Here is a 17,857-nt window from a genome sequence, read left to right as displayed (position 1 = left end):
TTTTGTGTGTTCCAACTTAACAATTCAATGCTAGATATATCATTATTATTATTATTTACATGAAAGAGAACATGATTTGCTTTGTGTATCGTTTTTATAATTCACTTTTCAATCATGTTTTTTGATAACTTTCCGGTGTCAAAATAATTGGCTACTTCCGCTATTACTTAGTGGTTCGGTTGACGCACCTTTACCTACCTGTTTGAGTAAACTGTGTAGCAGGTGCTTGACAACAAACGAAAACGAACCTCCATCACTGACTGTTCGGTGTCTGCAACTTGTAAAGATGGCAGGTGAAAAGGTTATGAAGGGACAAATCTTGGACTTTGCGGTCCAGATGAAGAAACTTGTAAATAACAAAGAACACAGGTATGTAAAAATGTTATATATGGCAAAGTTACCGTACATGACACCTGTCTCGGGTTTACCTGTCACACAGGTGTATCATACGGTACTAACCTGTACCACGGGGAAATAACTGAAAATACTTATACTTTATTAGACGGATTTAAAATACTATCACTATTCCCTGTATCAGAATATATACAATATTGGTTCCCAAATATTATATAAATATTTTTCTTCTAATTTATGTAGACTTTTGTTTCTTTATTTGACCTCATGTTTTCTACAATATACTATTATATTCTCATAGTAGTTAAACAATGGGTCCATTGTTTTGTCTGTAAGGAAAATGACCTCATGGACCTTTATTATAATGGGTTTAAACAGTACATTCTCAATTTGCCCACACAATATTGTGTTTAAGATTGGTATATCTTAAATAATTTTAATTACCTAGGTAATTTAGTTAATTTTGATTCCAAATTTCCATTTTAAGATGTAATACATGTAGTATACATCAAATATAATAAGCACAGGAGTCTGACGTTTAATCAATATAAGTATAACAATCTGTATATATAAAAAATACCCTGTATACTATAAAAAAAATAATGTTTTTTTATGGTATACAGGGTATATTTTTAAATACAGATTGTTGTACTTATATATTGATAAAACGTCAGACTCCTGTGATAATTAGGATTATAAACGATATAACAGATGAAGATATGAAATGAAAATGCTGAAATATGGTAATTATACAATTATACTGTTGGATAAATTACTATATATTGAGTATATTGACAATTGAACAGTTTGATCTGTTAACTTGTAAATATAAAATTATAATTTCAACATAGTATTTACCCTTGTTATGCAAAAATAGCCAAAATGAAACCTACCTGTGTTTAAACTTATGTCTAATGTCAAGAGTTTGCCTTAATATAAATCATTTATACTTTTTCAAATTTCATATATATGACAGTTCTCTCCCTAACTGCTATTGCTCTTTTAGCATCTTTGATTCTACCAGGCCAATTTAATTTTAGGTTTGGACAGTCTGCATGTAACTACAATACTGAAATTAGTGTTGTACTGATGATCGATTATAATCGATATCTAATCGGAAAGGCAACCAATTCCCGACAATCGATTATGAGATGCCAACATCGATGATTGTTTTCAAAACTGGAAGTGCAAGTTCTTCTTTCATTTTCACTAAGAGAGAACGGGAGTTCTATGTCATTTTACTCTTAACTATAACATCTTACCCGTGAATCATGCTATTAAAACATAATTAATTGCAAAAGAAAAGTGTAAGGGTTTGCTTCAAAGTTGAAATTTCATTAGTAGTATTAATAAAAGGAAAAGCCATGCTATTGTTAAAAAAAAAGTAATATTTTTTTAAGGATTATGTAACGGTAGGCTAACCGATTAATAATCCGAAAATTGATCGGTTGACACTAACCGATTATATCCAATCATCGATGTTGAAATCTCAACCGATTCCCAACACTTACTGAAATCAATCAATACTTCAATAATTCATGAGCTTAATATTATTGGAACTGGTTAAAAAAACCTTGACAAGTTTTCCAGAGGAGAAATAGTAAAACTTCTTTCCATCTCAACACTTATTATCTCATTTAAAGTAAATCAGTGGTCCCTGGGTTCAATCCCATAGCAGAGGCGTTGGAAAATATTGACCTCTAAAACATATACATGTTTTATATGGACAAATTAATAATTTCTGTCCTATGTTGGATATATATGTGTGTTGATCTGCTAGGTACATTTATTAAGAAATAAGTTTGGTATCTTTTGTCCCAGATCAGCATTATAACAAATGGTAATAAGACTCTACCTCTTTTTAACTCATCCGGGATAACAAATGCACTGATTGGCTAATGTGAAACAGATATCTGACATGTGTCCCCAGAACTGTGCTGGATGATCCAGAGAATGAGTATAATTGTGTGTTAGCTTCATTGACGGATCATGGGTGCTGAAAGTGCTTGTTAACATTAACGTTTGTCCAGAAGAGAAGTTAATGTGGTAAAATTTGGACATTTTAGGTATTACAAGTATTATCTGATTGGCTGCACTTTTTATAACATAAATTCATAATACCAAAATAAAATGCTTTATTTTTTTCCAGCGATATTAAATTTTTGATTGGACCAAACAGAAAGCCAATATATGCCCACCGGGCAATCTTGTCGGCCAGGTGTGCAGTGTTTAAGGCAATGTTCGCTGACCAGTCCCAGCGTGGCGCCAGTGGCGATCGCGAAGTGCCATTCGTCCTGTCTGACATGTCACCTGATGTATTCCTTGCCATGCTGGAATTCCTATACACAAACTGTGTTACACTGACACCTAAAATAGTAAGTAATAAGTAATGATTTGACAGATCTCACCACTGATCAGTGTGGAGATGGAAAGCAGTAGCCAAACTATTATGGAATCCCAGTGGCCCAGACCTGTCTTAATTACACCAACCTGTTGATTGTATTTCATGTTGAATGATTTTTCTAGAACCTTGAACGTTTACTTAAGACCCCTTATTTGGGCCCTTTTCTTTCAAACATCTGGAATTCCACTTTCAGGAATCCCCTTAAAGCATCATTTTCACATCATCATCATCATCATCATTGTCACTGTCATTGGTATAATTGCTGTTGTTGTCAATGGTAGGTGTGATAATTGTTAGTCACAGTCAAGAATTTTTCAGTAAAGGAGTAGTATAATTGTTAAATAATGATTTACCTTTTCAATATAGAAGAGACCAAATGATCATGTGCTTGTTTCCACAGCATAACTTGAGTTTCCATGGTGGGTCATTTACAGATGTGGGTACGCTCACCCCTCCTGGTTTGTGGAAAGCTCCAAGTCTAGAGAATGGTCTAGCTGGCCCCGTAGTCAAGGTTTCAGTAGTTCTGAAAACTTATCTGTGGGAGGTTTGCTGTGAGTTTGGGATACAAATACCTGCTAATCAGGGAGGAGGTTTTGGTGAGATCAAGGGTTTAGGTTCCAAGTCAATGTAACCAGTTCTGGAGCTTTAATTTTGTATGGATTCACAGACTTACAAGAAGTTGTATATGGTTCAAATTTGGGTTTGCAATTAAGATCTTTGATGGTGTCCTGGTTTAACAGGGATTACAGAACAAACATGCTTCGAATGATAAAAATCAGTGTGTAATGGTAACCAAATGGTATATGTGTATAGAAATTTGGTGCCAGCGGTGGGCATTTAACTTAATTTGCTGATGGAGACATGGATTGAAATTAACTGGAGGTTACTACTAAAACAGTGTTACTGGGTTGGTAATGTTTTATAAAACTGTGATAACTCTGCTTTGCTTCTGGGAGAGCCTTAATTGGTTTGGTATTTTAAGATATTATTGGGAAATATTTTGGGAAATATTGAAAATAAAATATTTGAATGAAAGAATGATTTTCAGGTACAAAAATTATTACAGAGCTCATGCAGTTATAAAACTGTCAAGCTTAGCCATGTTTTTATATGAGGATGAGATTTTGGAATTCAACATTCAAGTTTTGAATATCATATGTAGTGTTCAATTCTAATCATATAAATAAAGGAAAATAATTTAGATCCACATAAAATATTTTTACAGTGTAATTGTTATACAAATTTTACTAGTAAAATATTGAATGTACACATTGCCTGTAATTCTAAAAGATTTTTTTGAGCAGTAAATTTAGTCGTCAGTTTTACTGAAGTATTAATTTACTTAAATGGTACATTATGTCTGTGTTCTTTAGTCACCAATTTTGTTTAGTACCTGTTACCCTTAACTCTGATGTGTACCTGATGTTATTTATGTATTCTTAATCTATCATTATTGAATATAAGTGTGTATCACATACATTTCATGAATGGACATACATTTATTCACCCTTTCACTACTGTATTTGACCTCCATCCTTATCCAACCATCCCATGCCTTCAACAAACTTAATTACTGACTTCTTTGAAAAAAAGGGTCTCTGATTTTACCAGGGTATTACGGTTAATTTGTAAATTAAAGGGAAAATATGTGATTGACGGTAGTAAGGTACTGTTTAATTATGCTTAGTAACTTTGGTTGGTAAGATCTTTGAAGAAATAGCCAGTTATTATAGTCTTAAATGTTTATCTGCTGAAGTCTTTTTATAAGATTTTGAAAAATTTACAATTAAAAATTATTTTCTTACCTTTCAGGCAATTGATATATTGGCAACCTCATTGGAATATGGATTGGATGAGCTCAGAAGAGTGAGTATAATACTCTGGCCAGAAGGCAGATTTTGATGAGTGAATAAAATCTGCTACCTTGTTTTTATCTTCTTAGTACAGAACATGTATATACATCCAAGTATGAAAGGATTAAGATAAATGTTTTTGTAAGGTGTTTTCAAAGTTTTTTCAAATCAGTCTTTTCTGGTCTTAATGATGCTTTCTTGTTTCTCTGCAATCAAGGTTTTATCTCCTGTGTTCTCTTCATAATACCAATTGATTCAAATTGAACACTTTCTGTCAAATTCTGCACTTTAAAAGAATCGATAAGATTGTTTATACAGGTATGAAAGTCATTCTATGTCACTCCATCCCCAGCTATCCTCAGAGTTCTTGGTGGAGAACTTGAGTGTGCAAAATGCCCCAGAATGTCTTCAAGCCGCAGTCACGTACAGCCAAGAGGAGCTTCGGGATCACACCATAGTCTTCATAGATGAACACACAGAGGTAAGGGTCAAGGTCATATTACAGAGGTCAGGGGTCACATTACATAGGTCAGGGGTCACATGAGAGTGGTTGTGGGTCACATATAGTCAGAAGTTATTTGACCACACTATTCTCTTCATAGCCAAACACACAGGTGTCAGGGGTCACATTGTAGGCTAAGGATTAAGTGTCAAAGGCGACACTATAGAGGTCAGGGGGATGTAACATGGGTCACATGCCACATAAAGTAAGGAAGAGCTACATTAACACTACAGAAAATATTGAAACAAAACATGGGTAATGAAAGTCCTTAAAAAATGGTAGTAAAATGTTGTATTGCCTGCTAAAACGTTCAGCATTTAGGGCAGTAGTAACAACTTGTTAACCTGTTGTCAGTATATTGTGACGAGGTGTAATAAATGTGCTGGGTACCTTTGGCATGGTATTTCAGAGAGGTAGCACTCTCAAGTCGGCATCAGATCCATGTTATTTGCAAGGAGGCAAATACACAAACAGACCATCTTCCAGCACGCATTACACGCAAACATTACACACATGGAGGCATGTTCTTAAATGACCTTTTAAGAGGACCCTAAACCAATTAAAATCAAACCAAAATCCCATAAGAGCATAAAAGATCACATATTGGACCTATTTCCAGTGGACCTCCATAAATGTATAAAAAAGAGATCTAAGTGTGTCAATACAATCCATTTATCATAACAATGGGGGCATATTCATTTGGTAAGATAAATATGAATGAGAACATAACAGATATGTTTCGAGGGTGACAGGTAAGTTCCTACAAAACTGATACTTGCCTTCATTTCTGACTGGTTTCTGTTGTAGAATGTGTTCAAGTCCAAAGGTTTCCAGGAGCTATCTGAGGACGCCTTGATGGAACTTTTAATGAGTGATGGTCTACAGCTGGATGAGATGGATATCTTCAACTTTGTAAAGGACTGGGTCACTGTAAATGCTGTAAGTCTTATCTCTATCATATTTCAGTGTCAAAGCATAAGTCTCACTTCTTTCACCTGATCATCCTGTATCATCTGTAAGTCTTAACTGTGAGTCTTCTCTATATCCCTTAACTATCAACCATGTCATATCAAACAACTATGTCATGTCATCAAAACATGTCATATCACCTAACGTGTCATATCATCAAAACATGTCATATCAACCAACAATGTCATATCACCCAAACACGTCAGCTGTTATAGTCTTATTTTTACAATTCAACCATGTCATATCAGCTGTAATCATGATCTGTATTTGCCAGCCATGTCATAGCAGTTGTAAACATGATCTGTATAACCCAGCCATGTCATATCAGCTGTAAGCATTATCTGTATCATCCAGCAACGTCATATCAGCTGTGAGCATGACCAGTACCACCCAGCCATGCCATATCAGCTGTAAACATAATCTGTATCACCCAGCAATGTCATATCAGCTGTAAACATGATATATATCACCCAGCCATGTCATATCAGCTGTGAGCATGACCAGTATCACCCAGCCATGTCATATCACCTGTAAACATAATCTGTATCACCCAGCAATGTCATATCAGCTGTAAACATGATCTATATCACCCAGCCATGTCATATCAGCTGTGAGCATGACCAGTATCACCCAGCCATGTCATATCACCTGTAAACATTATCTGTATCACCCAGCCATGTCATATCAGCTGTAAGCATTATCTGTATCACCCAGCCATGTCATATCAGCTGTAAACATGACCAGTATCACCCAGCCATGTCATATCACCTGTAAACATTATCTGTATCACCCAGCCATGGTATATCAGCTGTAAGCATTATCTTTATCACCCAGCCATGTCATATCAGCTGTAAACATGATCTGTATCACCCAGCCATGTCATATCAGCTGTAAACATAATCTGTATCACCCAGCCTTGTCATATCAGCTGTAAACATAATCTGTATCGCCCAGCCTTGTAATATTAGCTGTAAACATGATCTGTATCAGCCAGCCATGTCATAGCAGTTGTAAACATGACCAGTATCACCCAACCATGTCATATCAGCTGTAAACATAACCTGTATCACCCAGCCATGTCATATCAGCTGTGAACATGACCAATATCGCCCAGCCATGTCATATCAGCTGTAAGCATGACCAGTATCACCCAGCCTTGTCATATCACCTGTAAACATAATATGTATCACCCAGCCATGTCATAGCAGCTGTAAACATAATATGTATCTCCCAGCCATGTCATATCAGCTGTAAACATGATCTGTATCTCCCAGCCATGTCATATCAGCTGTAAATCTTATTTATAATATATCAAACAATGTCATGGATATGTTGGCTTTATGTTTTATTAAAACAAATGCCTGAAATATTTATATCAGCAAATTACCGGTAGACTAGGGAAAGGGTGCTTATAGAAACATGCATTTTCTAGAAGTAAGACATCAATATTGTTTGTTTTGAAATTATTCATTAATGTTGCCATTGGTTATGAGTGACATTATTTGATTGGTTTATCGTAATACACAGGTCGTATTAAACAAGTCTGTAAGTGACGTGGCACGTAAAGTGGTCTCCAAAGTAAGATTGGCTCTGTTGGCGTCATCGGAGATTGAGGAAATGGAGAAAGACAACAAGAAAGACAACCTCGTACCTGTGAGTAGACAAAAGGAGAAATTACAATGGATTCCACTTTGTTATTATTAAGATATTCAATTTGTAAGACATAACAAGAATGACATGAAATATTTTGTTTATCTTATTGTTTATTAGAATAATAAAAATACATGAAAAAAATATGAAAATGTTTTTTTGAAGGGATCCCATGTATGTACATGCAAAATTTATTACTATATTGTCTTTATCCGAGATCATATATATGAAGAATTGTATTAATATTAAACACCATTGTTTTTATGCACACTTCTTAATCTATTTTGTAAAAAATGCTTTTCAGAGAAATATTTATTTCAAATAGGAAGAATATAGCACTGAAGTTTACCAATTTTTCTATGAAGTTTTTTTCACAGTAAAATTAAAATCTAAAGTGTGACTGCACACACACAATTTGACATGATTTTGACATTACTCTTTTTGTGTAATGTCTTTATTTCATTTTTTTTATCTTTGCCAGGTTGAATGTTTTAATAACGCCTGGAAATTTCATGCAATGAAGAAACCTGATGCAGAAAATCCACTTCAAAAGAAGAGGTCTGGTACAATGAACCGTGAACACCACTCATATCTGGCACACTGAAATATATAGGAATATATGATGACAGTGCTTTTTCGAATTTACATATATATAATCTATATGATGCCTGATTGACTGGTTCTTATTCAGTCTGGTTAGCTTTAAACTTTATAGAGGTACAGCAAAATAAAACAAATATGGTTTTATAGAATATCAAAGATATCCTGCAGATTTCCTTTCCTTAAAGAACATTTGCTCCTCTTACATTTTCATTTTAAAGCTTGCCAGAACGTTAAAGTACACAGTTGGGGGCAAAATCAGGGTGTGATACTACACTGTGTGAAAGACAGGGTATGATCCTCTCGACTTTTCATCCGACACATCAAGAGGTGCTGTTATGTGTAGAGACAACAACCTTGGTGGTAAGTCTTCCATGGCTGGAAATTAAGCATCTTGCCAAAGAAAGTTTGTTGATCTCCTGTTTTTCATGGTGCCTCAGTTACTAGAAAGAGAGATTTAAATTTATGTTAAATATGCCTCTGCAAGAATTTTCTACTGATATTAATTTTGAGAGACTGGTATATTCATTTTATTTTCTAAACTATTAGTACAATTGATATTTCCCATTGACAGACAAGACTGTTTTTACCACTCAAACTATTAATTAGTTAGATAACTGTTTTTGTACTGTTCTACTCTCATTTAATTCATCAATTTAAGCCTCCACAACGTTGAAGAATATGTATTAGAGGGAGATAACTTCTGTTTGTCTTGGGCCTCGTATCAAAATTGGAAGGTTTCAGCTGAAAGGTTTTTAGCTAAAATATATTTAAGTTAACTAGTGTTGTGTATTTGTCCAGGAAATGTGATAGCCAATATTTTTGATGCATAAAGAAGATGTCTTTAGACTTTGATGTTAATAAATTTGATTAAATGACTAAAGTATATATATATATATTGTTCACACTTTTTTAAAATTCATTTGGAAAAATAAAAAATAAAGTGTTTTCAATAAAATTTCTTAACAAATCAAAGTTTAAATACATATTCTTTGCTTTGTATGTATTGATGTTATTTTATCATAATTTTACACAAATTATATCCAATCAAAGTTCCACATACATGTATATTGATTGTGTAATCACCATTACTTATAGTGTATATTGTGTTCTTATCAGCCAAGACCAGTACATACCCTCAACTCCAATCAATTTGAGTAGTCAACCTGTTTACCCTAAAATCCAACTTCTAATTAATTTGACATGATCTCCCTAGAAATACCCTTTGCTTTCCCAGGTCCTTCAAGTATATCTCTACATTAGAATACCATCATTTGACAGGAGTTGAATTCCATATGGCTGTGTAATGTTGCATTTTACCCAAATTGCTCCATGCTACCCAGACATACAAATTAGCACAGTATAATTCTCTGTTGCCTAATACCACCTATACATTTACTTGTAAAGGTGAAGTTCTCACAATTTTGCTAAACCACCAGGAACCCAACTAGTTAGACTGGCCCCCGTCTCTAGAATATTGAATTATTTAGAAAAAAACAACACTCTATTGTTATGACTTGGATGTCTGATTCTAAGTTCTTAAACTCGGGGGAGATAAGCTAGTAGTAAAAAGCAGCAGGCAAATTCTACATAAAAACCTAGGGGCTGGTAGCCGGTCTACCAAGCAGTATGATTACCCCAACGTTACCACCTGTTTAGTGACACTGAATTGTGATGCTAATCCCCTCCTTAAATCACTAATGGCCTGATAATCGTAGTCTGTTAGAGCTTTATTGCTGCCATCTGTTTGTTGTGCAACGTTATTGGTCCAGTTGTTTTGAGCCTGGTCTGCTTATGATTCACATACAGAAAATTCTGGTATTGTGTTATTCCTCCACATCTGAAAAATACAAATTATTTCCAGTTTTTAACTTAAATATACATTTTAGTTCCTCTACACCTTTAATTTAATTTGTAGTTCTTGTAACAAATTCAAAACATGTAATAAAGTAATTGAAAATAAATAACAATCCAAGTAAATCTTTTTAACAATTGTCATTAAGGGCATATGTTACCTTTTATATTATTTCTGTTATTTGTATTATGATCTCCCTTAGAAATTAAATATGGGCCATAGTCAAAATCAGGTCATTAACTCATTCACCCCTGAAATTTCAGAATGAACTATTCCAACCTTTGATTTGGAAGAATTCAAATGTGTCTTCAGGGGTGTATGGTTTAATCAAGTCAAAATCACTATTGACATATGAAAATCTGTAGGTTTCTTAATGTTGAACTATTTTGATTATGTTTGTAAGGTTGTATAGATCCTTAAGCTGATCATGCCCTAAACAACTGAATCTGTTTGTTATCAATTTAGTTAGTCAGTTTGTTACATTTGTTTTGTATAATATATATATTTACATACAATTTTTAGTTAATGTGCTTTTTTTGTACGATTACATTTTGGAACTTTTAAGAATTATCTCTTTGTAAGATTGTAAGATTGTAAGATCACTCTTTTTTATCGAGCCCTTAACATTCTCATTGTGAATGGATGTAATTAAATAATAGTTCCCACCCAAAACTGGAGTGTATACATTTGAGAATTTCTAAATATAACTTAAACTTTTTTTTGAATTGTTTGAAGATGTTACTTGTCTTTAAAACAATAATCTTTTCAGGGTTATTTTTTGGGAACCTTCCGGATTACTTCCCTTTATCGAATGTTGATTTCTGATCTTTGCAAAACAACGCTTTATTATTATATGATATATATGCCACCAAATTTTCATGTATTAGCAAGACGTGTGTGAAAGTCAATATTTCATTTTTTTATCATATATTTACTGTTATTTTCTATGATAATTACTGTGAAATATTATGGCCAAAAAATCAATTTACGACTATCAAAATCAAGAGTTATGTAATATGTATCATCTTAATGCTGGTCATATTGTATGACTCCTTTGATAACTGTTTCCGTGACTACCACTTTGAGTGTAGATATTGAGTAGGTAAAGCACTACTCATAGAAAGCCAGTAGGTACCAGTAGGATTTTGTATCTTGATAGAGTTGATCTTTTTGTCTCTCATTGAACTTGTTCACATCTAAAAAATAAACAAATAAAATATTAAGCTTAAAAAAGAACCACTATTAGGATGGTTAAGGAGCTGAACAAATCCTTGCAAGCAAAAAAAAATGTTATCTCTGGGGAAAAGCATTGAGTAGTTTTTCTCTTGGATTATGAGTAAATGTAATTCAAAGTAAATTAGTTCCTGAACACCGGTTTTCCGGGACTCGTTTTCCGGGACTAGTAGATCCAGAATAACAAGGCTCCTTTGTGTATTTGTGTATGCATAAGCATCGTCTCACTCTGTGGGGATGAGAGATGATTTTCATCACCTGTAGTTTACTGTGCTGCTGAAATATTTATCTATGTGCCATTCTTTTGTGATATATGATCCCACCAAGGTTATTTTTACAGCCCAAATTCTCGCTAATTTGTCCAATGCCCTGGAGAGATTTCACCAGGTTTGTAACCTCGGTTACCTTCAGAAAGGTGGAAATTGGAATATATCTCAAATTTCTTTTCTGTAGTATGTGGCTTTTTTTGTGAAAAAATAATTTGTGAAAGCAAATTATTTCTGTGTAATTTATATAAAGTAACTTGATGATTGGTTTAATCTAGTTTTAGTCCCAGATGATAAATATGTGAATTATAATTGAAAATATAAGGAATCTCTTAAACTCGCCATTCTTGCTCCATAATAAGGAAAACACTGAATCCAGTTATACAATGCATAATGAGCTGTTCAGAATACTGAGACAATCAATTACTGTGTTATTAAAAACAAAATACAGCTTATATTAAAATATCAAAGCTAGATCTGAAACAGTCCTATATTTGTACTGTGTATATAACACAGCAATTTACAGATTCAACAAAAACCTCAACTTTGCAGAAATACATTATTTGTAATAAATCATTATGTTTGACGAAATCTTCGTATTTATTGATTAGTTTATAAAATTGAACTAAAATTACTTTTTCATTAGAATCCTATTATAATTGGTAATTGAATTTTCACTCGAAAATTTCAGTAACATGAGGACAACATATTTGTGTTACTTGAGGTCCAGGAGGTAGAATACTGAAAAGGAGAGATTATGGCCTGTATAACTGTAAGCCCTCTGACCTTTTAAACTGATGTGGTGTGGAAATAACCACGTTGGCAATGGTTTGAGACCTACACATATATATGTGTAATCTTCGTAACCTATACATTCGTGCGTGAATATTTTCGCATTAATTTACTTTATACAAAACGTGAGCATTTGCAGAAGCGTTTGCTTAATCACTTGTTGTATCCTTGTGAAAAATATTTATCATTGCTTGATCTGTCATTTTCCATCCGCAGATGTATGGGCATTTTATAACAAAATACTTTTCATAAATTGTACATTAGTTAGTAACACTAATGTGACAATTCGAAATCATTTGGATTTGTTAAATTTCAGCTAGTGAATATTGAAAATGAATTTTGATATTTAATTGTTCTTTTGACATTTATTGTAAAATACATTTTAAAATTCACTTTTTTTTTGCTCCCTTTTGAAATCTGTCTTTCCTGAACAAATGTTATTAGTTGTGTACCTTAAAATTCATGCCTATAATCTCACACATTCTGCTATGCGGAGTGACCTTTACGAAAGTCCTCAACGTGATGATGCTTGATTTAAGCTGCTGTTTACAGTATCAAGAACATTGTACATACTATTACATTCCAACAGAAGATTGTATTGTATTTATTACGCACTTGTTGTTTTTTTTTTTTTTTTTTTTTTTTTTTTTCTGTGTACAGTAAGTACAGTGGAACCTGATGAATTCAATCAGGAACTTTCGAATTCTCATACAAGCGGTTTATACATTTACATCTACATGTCGAAAAGGGGAGATACATCATCCTATTTGATCAACTCAAACTACAGCTTTCTGTACATCTATCTTCACTTACGTACCTTACGTTACGTTGTTTTCCCATTAGGTTCTATATCAATATATTTTTCCAATTCATTTTCGTCCTATTTTGATAAAATTCGACACGGAACTATAAATTTATCCAGCCCTTCTGTTGCTGATATTTATATAACTGTCCGGTTCTTTGAATGGTAAAAACATTTTTACGGCAAATTTTAACATTGTGTCTATGGGAATGGTAGACGTAGAGCAAAAATTGATATCTCAAAATCATTGATAAATATATTTATGTTGAATGGTTCGCACCTATCAGTCAAGCAGCAAGCTATGTAATAGTACGATAGTCAATAAAAACCAGAAAGACATAATGATTGAAAATGGCCGTTTTTATTAAAACGACATAACATAAAAATACATGTACGACATAACATAAAATACATGTTACAATACATGTATTGAACACCCTCCTGAGAAGGTGTTCCATAGACTGCATTTCATAATCAAATGCAATGCCATTCTCCTAATGACTATAGTAGGTGAGGGGACAAGAAAACGCCACCTTGCACATTGAGCCCTTTCATGGATAGTCTACCACACCAATGAAATGTCTCAATGATGCAACCCCCACCCAGGCTGTTTTGTTAAACTTGACTAGTAACCTGTTTTTACGAATTCCACAACAATACTTTATACAGTCCAAATTATGGTTCATAACAGTTAACACTTACGTATTTGGGAACCTTTGCTTTTCGAGAGAGATATTACCGTAGGTACAATGCACATGTGGTTTCATACCTCTAAGTTATTTTTTGTTTTGCTATGTATAGAAAGTTTATTATTTAGAGCATACTTGCCAACACTTTTTTTTTTCATGAAGGCATTTTTGCAAACTAAAACTGCTTAAAAATACTTACACTGACTAACTTTTGGCAAGGTAATAGTTAACAGTTAAAGTATGGGTATGAGGATATAGCAAGTTTATGATCCCCCGAGGCCAGGACTTTTTCCCGAGGCGAAGTCGAGAGAAATAGTCCTGGACGAGGGGGATCATAAACTTGCTATATCCCGAAATACCCATACTTCAACTGTTTTATTATACCGATACAAACACTCCCTTACAATATTCTAAATATTATTAGACAACACATTTTCAACAGGGACACTTTATTAACAAAACTAAATTTTTCTTGAGAATCAACATAAGAAAAAACAGTTTTCGCAATAACATGAAATGAAGGATATCAAATGTACAATAAACAATAAATCACAGTTTTTGCTTGAAAATTAGCCAACTGTCTTTTGCCTCCAATATGTCCGACAACTCGCTCTCGTCCAACACAGAAAACCTGGGGGTCGCCATTTTTGTTGTCGTCTGTCAACAACAATGCGGGGTGAAGGTCGGTCCAGAAAGTACCGGCTCCGCTGGCTTGAAATTGCCGACGTCATTCGATTGCGCTGATTGGTCAATATTCGGTCAGGCCCCGCCTACAACGTCACTCAATTTCCCGCATTTTCCGAGGGAAATAGTTTCAAAACCATCGCACCCCTCCAGACGAACTATTTCCCTGGCATGCAGTTAGAGGGGAAATAGCTTTTTTATGTGGTTACTTTTGTATAGTGTAAAATAAGTAGAGGTATAATAATGTCAGATACCATAGATTAAAGTTCTAATCAATAAAAACGAAGGTGTAAAGGAGTGTGCTTTATTCTGAACTCGGAGATAACTCAGACGGTAATATCCTTTAGGAAATACTTTTTTAATTGAAGATTCTGTGTTCTTTTTTTCTTTTTTTTTATATCAAAAGGCTGTTGAGGGACTTATTTTGTAGGTGACGTGCTTTAACATTGCTTGCTTTAACTCCCATGAAGAAAATAACTAAAATTCCTAAATGTCAAAAACTAGCGAATACCCCAAAGTGTCAACAAATCAGTCATTTAAACTCAAAAACCATAAAACTGGGACAAAATATCAGCTAGTTAATCATTTATCTGGAGAAATATTGACAAAAAAATAAGGAGAAATAGACCAAGAGTTCCTGAGTAATAAGAGTCTTCTGCTTTTTCGACAATACCCGACACGTAAATCTAGGTCAATTTCAAGAAATATCACATCCTCATTACTTTACAACGAGTCCAACTAATGAGCAACATAAAAACATAGTTCCTAATCTTCATCAACCTGTGTTATAAATTTGACCGTCAGCCACGAAAATATACCGATACAATGAACTTCAATGTAAGAGAGAATTAAGTTGTCATAATGATACCAACTATAGATAATGTTGATGGGATATAATCACAAGGACCTCTAACAGGGTGCAAGCGAGGGCATTTGTATCGTTCGTGATATTTTTGTTTTGTTCGGACACGTCAAATCATTTTCAAACAAAAATGTCGGCTTATCAAATGTGAATATTTGAATATGAAACAACCAAAATAAGAAACTTACAATTTGTGTCTTCAACTGGCGCCTAAGTTTAGTTTAAACATTTTATCTGCCAAAAAAAAGAAAGAAAAAAAGAAAAGAATTGAACATAGGATAAAATGATTTAACGATCAATTACGGTGTTACAGTGGTATTATCAATACAATAATGATATTGCCGAAGTGATTATGCATTAATGAATAAAAAAGAAAGCAAAATAAAACAAAAAAGCCACGAACCAAATTCAAAATTTCCAGGAAATCGTGTTTTTATTTAAATTAAAACCAATTGTATTCTTGCATGTGACTTTCAAAATACTAAGAAACAATGCAGTTCTAAGTGTCACTGTACATATGTATGAATCAAAATGTTAATTTAAGTTACCATAGTTTGGTATAACGAACACAGGAAGCTATAATAACCGAGAGAATGGTGGTTAATTGAAACTGTTTGTCGAGGAAAGAAGCTTGTACAACCAGGCGCACTTTTTAGGTAATTAAAGGAGATCTCTCAACAACAGGAAATAGAAAACCCTACGGACGTTTGGCACGAACAATTGAAGCCAAAAGGTTATAGATGGTAATCTCATTTTCATGCGGAACTAAATTCATCAGCATTGAGTCTGGCAATGACAACGATTCTGTGTAGTCTGGAACCCAAACATCTGTTTTCAATCTTATTTATTACTTTACCTGTTGGCCGACCACGATATTGCGATAGGCGCTGCTTCGAACATCCGGGGTGATTTGTCAGAAAAAAATATGATCTTTATAAATGATTCCGAAATGTTATTTTACGCCGTATCAGTCTACTTGTTTGCGTGCGTTCCATATGTAAGAACCCTGAACCTGAGATAGACTGCATATATGGACTTTTGAACTTTCCCTTTATACCAACGGTGAACCCAAATTAAAACGATCAGTGTAAAAAAATACAGTTCGAAATCGAGAAAACGAGAGCAAAAAGTGAACAACGGAGATATTTTGATGGAGACACAAGAAGAATAAGACCAGGTGTGTCGGAAGGGTAAGTACGTGTCTTCTCCTTCATCGACAACACCGGCCATGTTCATAAGGTCAAATAAAGTAATGTCACATCCTAATATCAAAAATTGGGTTGTGACAACAAAACTACAAGCAACACCAATATGAGCATCATGAAAAACATCGACTTGGAACGAAATAACATTTTCCTGTGAGATCATGATGAAGACCGCAAAACTTTTCTATAGTCTTCGTTAACCTGCATCTTGAGAAAGTATGTGCTCTTAGTTTGTTTGCCAGCAGTCGACGTCTTTCCTGGAAGTCATGATATCGGAGGCAAGCTCTTGAATACCGAATCAACATGTATGGTGTATAAGAAAACGAGTCTAGTTTCCTTGAATTCAGTCTCAGGAAATATATATGACCACGGAGGTCAATACTATTTTCTTGTTATTTAAAGACATCACATCTTTCGATATATATGAATGTAGAATTGAAGGACTTGGCTAGAATTTTACCAGTCCTGATAAGTTCATCAATATGGTCCGCCTCATACGAAAACAAAAACAAGTCGGCCAGAAGAGCGATAGTTTGCTCCCAAAGAAATGCCTACAGTCTGCTGGAAATTCACGCCACCTAGTTCAACAAAGCTATTTTCTATCAGGAACTTACTCATTCTCACTATATCATTCTTAGAATATTTCATAAAACATGGTCGAAATAATATACAACCATGCATTTATATCGCCGTTTGCCTTTCTTGGAAAAGAAAACTCTGATAATAAGAGATCAAAGTTAAGTCGAAATGTCAAAAGTTTTGCTATTATAAGAGATTGTTAAAGATTGATCGAAAGATGTTTTGATTTCTTCAAAATCCACATGCTGTTTATTTCACTTCTCGAGTAAACAGTACCAAAATACGACGTAGCCCTGATTTAATGGTTCTAAGAATGATAGTGAGATGGTAGGATGGCCATCCTTGAAATTACAGGGTCTACTTCGTTCGCTGAACCCCTGACATGTGTGTCGGTCTGTCCGTGCCACCGTGTTGATGATACACGTTAGTCATATAATCCTTTGATGTATATCAAAACAACTGCGCGGCATTGTAACAATACACTTGACTTGCTTTTAAGTCGGGTGTTGCTCCTTTGTTACCTCAAACTAATCAAACTGCTAACCGCGTGCTTTCGTT

At 34.1% G+C, this 17,857-nt stretch overlaps 1 protein-coding gene across 1 annotated transcript; it reads left to right on the top strand.

Annotated features, from left to right (window-relative positions):
• Positions 1–212: 212 nt before the first annotated feature.
• On the top strand, positions 213–9,257 carry LOC110466630 (BTB/POZ domain-containing protein 19-like). The gene is made up of 7 exons (XM_021523263.1): positions 213–369; positions 2,504–2,729; positions 4,571–4,624; positions 4,964–5,092; positions 5,921–6,052; positions 7,610–7,735; positions 8,214–9,257. Exons 1-7 carry the CDS (start codon positions 287–289, stop codon positions 8,334–8,336), a joined length of 873 nt encoding a protein of 290 aa, XP_021378938.1. The 5' UTR covers positions 213–286; the 3' UTR covers positions 8,337–9,257.
• Positions 9,258–17,857: the final 8,600 nt, after the last annotated feature.

Source organism: Mizuhopecten yessoensis, unplaced genomic scaffold, assembly GCF_002113885.1.
Source record: "Mizuhopecten yessoensis strain PY_sf001 unplaced genomic scaffold, ASM211388v2 scaffold11139, whole genome shotgun sequence".
NCBI classification, from domain to species: Eukaryota; Metazoa; Mollusca; class Bivalvia; order Pectinida; family Pectinidae; genus Mizuhopecten; species Mizuhopecten yessoensis.
This window is presented reverse-complemented; position numbering and strand designations above follow the sequence as displayed.

Coding starts and splice junctions, on each gene's coding strand:
- LOC110466630 (XM_021523263.1), top strand. CDS start 287: ATGGCAGGTGAAAAGGTTATGAAGGGACAAATCTTGGACTTTGCGGTC. Junction 6,053..7,609: donor ACTGGGTCACTGTAAATGCT/GTAAGTCTTATC, acceptor CGTAATACACAG/GTCGTATTAAACAAGTCTGT. Junction 7,736..8,213: donor AGAAAGACAACCTCGTACCT/GTGAGTAGACAA, acceptor TATCTTTGCCAG/GTTGAATGTTTTAATAACGC.